At 57.4% G+C, this 10601-nt stretch overlaps 1 protein-coding gene across 2 annotated transcripts; it reads left to right on the forward strand.

The window, feature by feature from the left end:
- The first annotated feature begins 68 nt into the window (after positions 1-68).
- Positions 69-4836, forward strand: KLHDC8B (kelch domain containing 8B). Of its 2 annotated transcripts, none has more exons than XM_055806833.1 (6): positions 69-142; positions 1108-1577; positions 2427-2591; positions 2808-3032; positions 3282-3395; positions 4192-4836. In XM_055806833.1, exons 2-6 carry the CDS (start codon positions 1205-1207, stop codon positions 4386-4388), a joined length of 1074 nt encoding a protein of 357 aa, XP_055662808.1. In that variant the 5' UTR covers positions 69-142; positions 1108-1204; the 3' UTR covers positions 4389-4836. The 2 variants fall into 2 exon arrangements, with proteins under 2 accessions (XP_055662808.1, XP_055662809.1); XM_055806834.1 differs by having other exon boundaries at positions 3282-3383.
- Positions 4837-10601: the final 5765 nt, after the last annotated feature.

The raw sequence follows: 10601 nt of genomic DNA on the forward strand, positions 1-10601 counted from the left end.
GGCAGCACCGGGCGGAGGGGAGCGGAGCGGGGCCCGGCGGGGGGGCCGGGGCGGGCGCGGCGCCGCCCCCACCGGCAGCGGGCGGGCCCGGCGCGGGGCGGCGGCGCGGAGCGGCGGGGAGAGCGGAGCGGCGGCCGGAGAGGTGAGCGCGGCCGCGGTCCCTGCCCCGCTGCCGGTGGTGGTCCGGGGGGGCGGGCTGCGACGGGAGCCCCGGGGGTGCGGGCGGTGTGGCGGGACCGCGGAAAGCAGCGGTCCGCTGGTTGCGGGATGCGCGCCGGGAGCAGGAGCCTCGGGGGGGTACGGGCTGTGCCCCGGGAGCCCCGGGGGGTGCGGGCAGGGGGCCCCGGGGTGCAGCAGTCTCGGTGGGCGCAGGCTGTGCACCGGGAGCCCCCGCGAGCAGGAGCCCGGGGTGCGGGAACCTCGGGGGGCAGGAGCCCTGGTGGGCGCGGGCAGAGAGCCTTGGGGAGCAGGAGCTCAGGGGATGGGAGCCCCAGTGGGTGCACGTGGGGAGCCCCGGGGTGCAGGAGCCCTGGTGGGTGCAGGTGAGGAGACCCGGGGTGCAGGAGCCCCAGTGGGGGCAGGGAGGGAGCCTCAGGGTGCAGGAACATTGATAGGTGCAGGGAGGGGAATCCCAGGGTGGGGGAGCCCCAGTGGGTGCAGGTGGGGAGCCCCGGGGTGCAGGTGGGGAAGCCCAGTGGGTGCGGGCTGGGAGCCCTGGGATGCATGAGCCCTGGTGGGTGCAGGCTGTGCATCAGGAGCCCCGGGGAGTGGGAGCCTGGTGCGGGCAGGCGGGGAGCCCTGGGAAGCAGGGAGCCCTGGGGGGCAGGCGGGGAGCCCTGGGAAGCAGGGAGCCCTGGGGGGCAGGCAGGGAGCCCTGGGGGGTAGGCGGGGAGCCCTGGGAAGCAGGGAGCCCTGGGGGGCAGGCGGGGAGCCATGTGGGGCAGGTGGGGAGCCCTGGGAAGCAGGGAGCCTTGGAGGGCAGGGAGCCCCGGCATGCAGGCAGGAAGCCTTGGGGAGCAGGGGCTGTCACTGCTGAGGGGAGCTGTCTTACTGGGGCTGGTGGGAGCCATGAGTGCCTGGGCACTGACTTGGGTGCTCTCCCCACAGGAGGTGGTGGGCAGAACCAGGCCAGCGCAGAGCCGGGCCGGATGGGTGTCATAGCAGAGCCAGGGCCCGGGGACCCCCGGGGTGGCTGAGCCGGCCCATGGCGGCAGGCGTGGGCGCCTTCACATGGGCCACCTTCCCCGCCATGCCCACACGGCGCGTGTACTGCAGCACCACGCACCGCGACGGGCAGCTCTTTGTGCTGGGCGGCTGCGGGGCTGGTGGGCGAGCCCTGGGCACCGCTGAGGTGCTCGACCTCCCAGCCCAGCACTGGACCACGCTCCCACCGCTGCCCACGCCACGGGCCGGTGCCGCTGCCCTCGCCCTGGGAAAGCAGATCTTTGTGGTGGGTGGCGTGGACGTGGCACAGAGCCCCCTTGCCTCCGTTGAGGTCTACCACGTGGATGAGGGCAAGTGGGAGAAGAAGGCAGCGTTGGCTCAGCCCTCCATGGGCATCTCGGCCGTGCAGAGAGGTGAGGGCTGGGGCTGTGACTCGGATGCAGGTACTTCTACTGTCTGGAGAAGCGGGGATGCAGGGGTGGGGAACACTTGGGTGGGATTTGCATCCTGCTGCTGCTTGGGATGCAGCTTTCACCCAGCAGCTGAACTTGCCACTTAATGGCAGAGTCATGCTCCTGCCCAGCAGCCCTGTTGCAGCCCAGGGCTGGGTGGTGTGGGCACAAGGGCCTTCCCCAGCTGCCCTGGCTGGGAGCCATACTGGGGTGGCCAAGCACTCTGCTCCAGCCTGACTCGGTGTGCTGTGTGTTGAACACGTTGTGATTTCTGCCCAAACTTTGCTGAGCAGCCTTCGAGCCTTGGCACAGCCTGGCAGCCTGCATGCCAGGAGCCGAGGTTGGTCTCCGTATGCAGTGCCCATGTCTGTTCCCTGGTTGGGGATGCCGTGGCATGGCCCTAGGCAGCAGCAGTGTGGGCAGGGCAGAGGGGATGGCAGGGCAGGGGTGGGAGTGGGCAGGGGTGCTGGCCTCACCAGGAATGGGAGCAGGATTTGGCAGCATGGCTGTGTTGCCATGGTGTCTCCAGGGAGATGGTACTGCCGAGAATAATTAGAGCTGATGGCCTTGTGCTCTGCTCTGTGCCTGATGGATGGGGTGGAGAGCGGGGTGCGAGGGTCCCAGCGGGGTCAGGGCACTGCTGGGCTCAGGTGTGGCCACACTAATCGTCCCCTGCCACCCTGGGAGCAGCAGCTGGCTGTGGGGCTCGGCAGCACCTGCGCTGCCTGTCCTGGAGGGCATGGGGTGGGGGCTCCCAGCCCTGCAGTGCTGCCCGTGGCCCCCCCACTCTCACCACTGCCTCTTTTGCAGACGGGGCTGTCTATGCGCTGGGGGGAATGGGTGTGGACACCTCTCCCCAGGCACTGGTCCGTGTCTACGAGCCAGCAAAGGACTACTGGCAGCCCCTGCCCTCCATGCCCACCCCCTGCTATGGGGCCTCTGCCTTCCTGCAGGGCAACAAGATCTTCGTCCTGGGTAGGTGCTGCTGGAGCGAGCTGAGCATCCCCCCACACCCCTGCCCTCTCCCCTTGCTGCCTCCCCAACCCAGGGAGTGGCCTGGTGCACCCCAGGGTGGCTCTGTCCTGCCCTCCCACCCCAGCACTGCAGCTGGCGGGCCCCATCCTGCGTGCTGAGCCCACCGATGGTGCCGGCTCGGGGTGCTGGCAGCCGCAGCGTCTCATCTGTGCACAGGGGGCCGGCAGGGCAAGCTGCCTGTCACCGCCTTCGAGGCCTTTGACCTGGAGACGAGGAGCTGGACACGCTACCCCAGCGTGCCCAGCCGCCGCGCCTTCGCTGCCTGCGCCATGGCCGACGGCGTCGTTTTCAGCCTTGGGGGGCTGCAGCAGCCAGGGCCTCACAACTTCTATTCCCGTCCCCACTTCGTCAACACCGTGGAGATGTTTGATCCTGCACAGGGTGAGCTCTGTGTCCCTGGGTGGGGTGGGAGCATCCTCTGTGGGTCCAGGATACCTCCCTAGGTCTTGGTGAGGGGTGTCCATGCCTGACAGACACAGGTCATCCAGACCCTGAGTGTTAGCCCCTTGCACCCATGGCAAGTATTGTCCTGCACTCCCTAGCCCCAGGGAGCCATTAGCCTGGGAGTGTCCTGGCCTCAGTGTGTGGAGAGGAGCCCAGCAGGCGATGCTCACACCCTCTCACCCCCAGGTGCATGGAGCAAGCCAAGCCGCGCCATCCGCATGAGGGAGAAGAGAGCCGACTTCGTGGCTGGCTGCTTGGGAGGAAGAGTGGTGGCTGTGGGTGGCCTTGGTAATGCCAGGGGTATGCGTGTGGCCATGTTTCCTTGTGGCACATTGGTGACCTGTGTGACAGCATGGAGGTCGGCTGTACAAAAACATGGGGGTACTACAGCACCAACTGCAGCCACATCTCTCCTGTGCCCCCCAAGTGCTGGGGGGACACTACTGCCCTGCCCCGCATACTGGCCCCAGTGCCACTTGCCCCTTTCACCCCCTGGCCAGGCTTTCCCCAGCTCACATGCAGCATACCAGGCTTGCACAGCCCACACCGGCTCAGCCCCACCACTTAGGGCTGCAGCGCCGCGTCCCTCTCCAGAGAGAGCTGGGGAAAGGTCAGTGCTGTCACTCAGCAGCAGGGATGCAGCGGGGAGGGCTGGCCGGGGAGCCCGGCACTGTCTGTGGCACCTCCAGCCCTGCAGTGAGTGCTGCCAGCCCCACTGGGCTCACCCGGGCTGAGGTGGACCTCCTGCTGCAGGGCAGAAGAAGGTGATGGCGAAGGCGAGCGGTGCTGGCCAGATCCCTGTGGCGTGGCATTGCTTCTGAGCCCTGCTACAGCTGGAACTGCCTTCCCTTATCCCCCGGTGATGGATGCGGGGGCAGAGCCAGCAGTGCAGCGTCAGTGCCAGTAGCCTTCCCTGCAGGGACACCACTAATCCTCTTGTGCCCCTGCTAATTTCCTCTGGGATCGCAGAGCCCCTACAGCCCAGGGCTCGGGGACCGGCTGCTGCTGGGGCATCAGAGATGTGTGAAGAGGGAAAGGCATATCCTGGGGTTTGGGGAGGGCTGTGGTGGAGCTGATGCCCTTCTGTCTCCCACAGGGAACCAGTCCTGCCCACTGGACTCGGTGGAAGGGTTCAGCCTCTCACAGAAGAAGTGGGAGCCACTGCCCCCCATGCCCACCGGCCGCTGCTCCTGCTCCAGCTGCCCGGCACCCAGCCTGCTCTTCATTGTTGGTGGGGTGGCCCAGGGTCCCAGCGGTGCTGTTGAGGCACTGTGCCTGCGCGAGGCACCCTGACCAGGGCCCCAGGGACCAGCCCCAGCTGAGCACCAAGTGCCTGAAGATGGGGACGGGGTGTGTAAGCATCTGTGCGTGTGGGTGACCCAGCTCTGGGGAGCTGCTGTCCCATGACGCCAAGCGCCGGAGCAGCCACGGTTTCTTGCCATGCTTCGGAAACCCCTCTTGGCTCCTGCGGCGCTGTGGCAGTGGAGCCCCGGGCAAAATCCTGCCTGGTGGGAGGGCTGTGGCCAGCAGCATGGAGGGAGCAGCGGTGGCAGGACCGTCGCTGGCTGCACTGCCCCATCCGGCCCCATCCGTGCCACGGCATGTCCGTGCCGTGTGTGTAGCAGTGAGTGCTGTGTCGTCGTAGACCCAGTCAATGTCTGATGTAGCACAGAGGTGCCCTGTAGCTCAGTGCCTAGGAGGTGACATAGCACCTCAAATAAATGAAACACGTGGAATTTTACCCCGCTGGAGTTGTGTTGTCCCTGGTTATCCTGCCCTGGGCAGGGGCATGCCAGAGCCTGTAGGAAAACCCCCTCCCAAGGGAGACCCCAGTGAGCCCTTCCCTGGCAGGACCCTGTGCTGTGGGACCGGGATGGCTCTTGCTGCTTTCCCCACTGCCAGGGTGAGCAGAGCAATGTGATGTAGGGATCCATCCCTCCTGTTGGAGAGGGAGAGCTGAGCAGCGGCTGCCCTGCCTCAGCACGGCCTTGCTCCTGCTTGGCCCCTCCTGTGGGCACAGGGATTGCAGGGGCAGGGGAAGGCAGCAACAGGAGAGGTGCTTTGCTGGGTTGCAAGAGAGGGCAGGGAATGCAAGGGCTGCCAGGACGTTGAGAAATAAGATGAGATGCCTAACGATGCTGAGGCTTCCTGGGCCCCATCCAGCACCACAGCCCTGCCTCAAAGGATGGAGTGTGGCTGGTGCCTAGGAGTGCCCAATCCGGCTGTGTCCAGCTCCCCCAGGCAGGAGCACTGCATCTCCTGCTTACTGGTGCTGGGAAGAGAAGGTAAGCTCTGTACCTGTGGTGTCTGCAGGTGACATTTAGGGATGCACAGTGTGACCAGTGGGGGGGTGACCCCCCAATTTCCTGGTGCTGTTTGCTCACCTGAGCCTCATTTATCTTGGCTCCATGCAGAGTCATGCACCCCAAAGCAGAGATCGACAGTAGCAGATGCAGGCGAGGGATTTGATTTTTCACTGATACAATGTTAGAAGGATCTCACAGGTCCAGGTAAATATCAAGCGCGGATGCCTGACCTTTTGGAGGAGACAGCTGGCATGATCCTTGGGTGGGTAGCAGGGCCAGAGAGATGGGAGGACAAATCCCCGTAGAGTATGGCAGCATCCAGCACACCACTGGGCCCAGGCTGCGCCGTCTGCCATGGGCATCGTGGTGTGGGGAAAGCTGGGAATTATTCAGAAAAGAGGATTTGCAAGATGTTTTCAGTGCCGTTACCTCATCACCTCTGCTGCCCACCCGGCACAGTGACTGTGGGATCTGTCCCAACATGCCACATGGCCATTTGCCTGCATTTTGGGAGGAACATCCTGGGATACCTGGGCTAGTGCTACCTCGGCTGAAGCCATCCCTGCATCTGCCTCTGGAGTTGCCATAGAAACCACCGCTGTGCCAGAGCTGGCAACAGGGAGCCCCAAATTAGTGATTGAGCTGTACCTCGGCTGCTGGGGGGGATGCGCTGGCAGCTGGAGAGGGTCAGTGGCTCACACTGCATGGGGGGGCGGACAGAGGGACCCCCTCCTCTGAGCACAATGTGGCTCCAGCCTTCTTCTATGAATATTGCAGCAGCACCCTATTTTCACAGCGCTCCCTGCACCTGTGCTCAGCCCCAGTGGGCTTTTCCTTTCCGGGCTTCTGGGCAGTGACAGGCCCCTCAGTGCCACCTCAGTACCTCTCCCCAGCCTGTCAGCCCATTCCAGAAGCCACTGAGGCACATAATAACTTCACTCTCACCAAAACATTAGTCATGGGGGACCCTAAATCACAGAGCTGCTTTGGAAACACAGACCTGATTAATAAGCTTTTCCCGCAGGAGCATCGCATGGATGGGATAAATCAGATGGTGAGTCACTGGCAAATTGACATTCCTGCATACCAGCTTCAGTTTTTGCTGCTGCTGACGGGGCGCCTGGTGCTGCTTTTTCCAAATTTAAGGTGATGCTGGCTGCAAGAGCTGGGAGATGCTGGAGCGGGAAGCTGCGGGTCGGAAGCCCCTCGCTGCTGTGGTGTTTCCAGCAGTGGGGCTGACGGTCCCTGCCCCACAAGGGGTTTGCCCCTTTCCCAGTAGCATCTTGACTCGTGCATGTGATTGCCTGACACATTGACCTGCCGCAGCACCATTTGGCTTGGCTCTTCCACCCGAGGCAAACAGAAATCCATGACCTCTCCTGAGACCGTGGATTTCTCATTCTTTTCCATCCCTGCTTTTGGGCACAGGACCAAGATCCCATCCCAGTGAGGGGAAGAGAGCAGCCAGGATGATGGCAAAAGACATCTCGGGGTGGATGGAGAGATCTGCAGGCAAAGGGATAATGGTTCTGACCACCCTTGGAGAGTGACAAGCTATTAAGTGAAGAGCTCCCCTGAGTTTCTAATGAAATGCACTATGAAGAAAAAAAAATTGAGGGACATATCAAATATATTGCTGTCTATCTCCTGGCAGCTTCTGCTAATTTTTACTAAATGAAAGGCTTCCAGTATCTGGCCACACTCCCTAATGCTAGAAGCACAGTCTGTTACTTCAGATAGAAGGAGAGCTATGAGCCAGTGCCTGGCAACGTGGCTAATCTCCCCGGAGCGTGTTATGGATGGGGGAGATTGGAACTGGAGGTAGCTGTCAGACCTATAATTAAAAAAATGTATTTCCTTATGGAAATTTCTTTCCGTTGTCAGGAGATATGGAAATTTAAAAAAATCTCATTTATCATATTTCACAAACTTTGTAGACGCTCAAACCAGGAAGCTTCAGCCACACCGGAAATAGGAATAGCTCTGTGTAGTAACCTAAAATAACATCCCAAGCCTTCTTGCTGGTGTGCAAAGCACCAGGAAATCCTTTCCTGAGGGCAGCAGAAGTGCTGTAAATGGGCACAGGGCTCTACAGTCTCTTCTGAGGGGAGTTCTGGGCCAACTTTCCAATTACAAGCAATAAACTGATGGAAAATCACCATTTATGATGCAGGGCTGTATAGGACCCAGACACACAGCAAGGCTCTTGGCAGCAGCGCCATGCACCAGGCTGTGCAATGGGGCTGTAGGCAGCTCAGGAGCAGAACAAGGTTTTTATTTACTCAACAAGCGCAATAAACATTAATGTTCCCGTCAGCACAGCTCTCTGGAGGAAGGTTTGCCTTCCAGCCCATGGCTGCCTCAGAGACCCCAGCCATTACCCCATCCCTGAAGCAGGAACATGTTTCAGGCTGCGATTCCCTACTCCGGTCCTAGAAAATCAACCTGTTAGAGGCTCACCATGCAGCTGAGAGTTAATAAGCCACCGTGATAAATCTGAGCTATTTATTCCAGCCCTAGTGCTGTAGTGACAAGCAAAGACAATGCAGCGAAGTCACTCCAGTAAGTTTTTTATGGGTAAAAGTCCAGAATTTTATTTTATTTTTTTAAATGAAAGCTTTATTTCTGGGGGATTGGATTAGGAAACCAGTTATATACATCAAGAAAGCCATTATTTTGACACTTCTGAGCTCCAGGCTGCCTTTAATACTAAAACCAAAAGAGCATAAAGGGGAATGTGAGTAGTTCCCCTAATCTATCCGTGGATTTATACCAGCCTTATTTCTACAGTGATTTAGTGCTTACAGAGTATCTTCAGATCCAGCAACCAAACATTTTAGCTAGTATTGAAATTGTTTTGAATTAAAAGAGAAAAAAAACAGGCTAGTAAGCGTGCCCATTTTCCATTCCTAAAGACAGAGGATGTGGAAGCACAAGGAAAAAATTCCAGTAAAACCATATTTGAGAATCTTTCTCCAGGGAGTGTTTAGATGACCGGTTATTTTTGTCATACCCATTTGTCAATGGGTAAAATTAAATTGTTCTGCATTTCTGCAAGAGGTATTTACACAGGAGGGACCACACAGCTTCTGGACACGAAGTAGATGGCAACCGTGCTCCCATGTGAGCTCCCAGGCTCCGAGCCTGGCCTAGCCCCCTGCCCCGTGGCAGCCCCTCTGCCCGGGGATCCCACCTGGGGGCCCAGCTGCTCCCCAGCAGGCTCTGCCTGGGTGGCCTGGGGTGGATCGGAGCTGGGCCTGGTCCTGGGATCCACAGCCCCAGGGTGAGATCCAAGGACTCCGCAGCCCCAGGAGGCCCCCAGGGACCCCCAGGCTGCCCCCAGGGACCCCCAGGCTGCTGTGAGGCCTGGCAGTGCAGGGAGGCCTGGTGGGCAGTGGCACCCCAGGCTTGTGGAGAGCCACCAGGCCTAGCCCTGGGGCAGCCGTATCGGCCTGTAGGGCCGTGCCCCCCAGGGTCTCCCCACAGCCAGGGGGCACAGGGGGATGCTCCCCCAAAGTGGGGCTCGTCCATCTGTCCCCATTCTCCCCTCCCTGCAGGCAGTGTGGTGGCATGGCTGCTGCTGGGGAGGACACACAGGAGCAGAGGCTGTGCATTCCGGGGCCACGGTGAGGGCCAGGAGCTGCCAGCGAGGGTGTCAGCTGTGAAAAAAACATGAATTTTAATGTCTGGAATATCAAGGAGATGTTGAGCACACCGACAGCTGCCGGGTGAGCTTGGGGCATGGGATGGGGATATTGTATAACACATTAAACATTTCAGGTGTTTGATAGTGATGGGGCAAAACACATCTAGAATTGACCTATGTTTAATTATGGTATGGTTATTTAGCCTGTGGCATGATCCTGTTTGTGCCTACATTGCTCCCAGCCTTCCAGGCACCAGCAGAGATCCACCGCTGCTGGGAATTTACAAACCAGCATCACCTGAAAACTGTTCTCTGGTTTATTCAGGGATTATTTGGGGCAGCCCTGTGGCCTATCTGCCTCTAATTAGGTAAGTTAAATGTTCCGTCTCCCCTTGTGCAGAGGGTAGATAAAATGAATTGTGATTTGCAATATGGTTACATGTTATGTAACTCTAAAATTATTCCATATCCTGCATTTATATGCATGGCTTAATTTTTTTCCTGGCAGAAGCCAAAGAGCAGCTAGAACTCCCCACATCTATAATACATAGCAAAACAACAAATGTTACTTGGATATAAACATCTGGAGAGCAAAGACGTAAGACAGGCTGCATGTTTTACAGCAGAGCATCGCCTTTTGCATCACAAGGCTAAAAAAGATGGTGAGATGTATCCCTTGCTTGACTCTGGAGAAGCTAGTTGACGAATTTGGTCCTCTGAGCCTCTGTTAGTTAAATAACCCACTTACATAACTATCTGTTGTTCAAATTCACAGCTTTAGTCATACTGTCTCTTTGGCCTGGTATTACCACAATGATGGATGATAATGAAAACATAATAGTAGTTTCCTTGCCCATTGTAAAAATACTTGTCATACATATATATGAATTAATTGAATTTTGCACAGATGCAGGGGTCAAAGGGGAGCCAGTTCAGGGAAACACATGTTTATATCTGTCAAGATTTTGTCTTTATAAATATGCATTGCATAATTCTATTTTCTTCCCTGGTACCTGCAGTTTTCTCTCTCTTTTTGTGATTTTTTTTCCCTGCAATTTTGTTTTCAACAAGTTGGTTCTAAGTAATTTGAAAACCTGTGACTTACTTTTTGGTCAGAGACTGAACAAGGGAAATTTAGAGAATATATTTAAAACACATAATATTATATATAATAATATATTGTTATATTTTAATATTATATATAAAATAATATATATATTTAAAATACATATTCATGCAATAGGAAAGGAACTGAATGGAAAAGGTACAGGTGCCTGTTTGGAAAGGGATCACTGGAATTCCTTCCTCCTCCAAAGTATCCTGTCAGCTACAAAGCCTTCCCTTTTAACTCATTTGTTAAAGCAGGAAGGAAACAGACAAGATTTTAACACCCACTCCTCAGCATTCCAGTTTTTTTGCAAGTGAGTTTGAAAGGGTCAAATAGGGCATAAAACCTTACAGAAAATGCAGCTGGGTCTTGAGGAGTTCAGAAGGAGGAGAAGATTCGCAGGAGGAGGATTAACTTTTTCTAAACAAACAAACAAAAAAGTTACT

The sequence above is a fragment of the Falco peregrinus genome, chromosome 5, assembly GCF_023634155.1.
Source record: "Falco peregrinus isolate bFalPer1 chromosome 5, bFalPer1.pri, whole genome shotgun sequence".
Taxonomy (NCBI): domain Eukaryota; kingdom Metazoa; phylum Chordata; class Aves; order Falconiformes; family Falconidae; genus Falco; species Falco peregrinus.

Coding starts and splice junctions, on each gene's coding strand:
- KLHDC8B (XM_055806833.1), top strand. CDS start 1,205: ATGGCGGCAGGCGTGGGCGCCTTCACATGGGCCACCTTCCCCGCCATG. Junction 1,578..2,426: donor CATCTCGGCCGTGCAGAGAG/GTGAGGGCTGGG, acceptor CCTCTTTTGCAG/ACGGGGCTGTCTATGCGCTG. Junction 3,396..4,191: donor TGGCCTTGGTAATGCCAGGG/GTATGCGTGTGG, acceptor TGTCTCCCACAG/GGAACCAGTCCTGCCCACTG.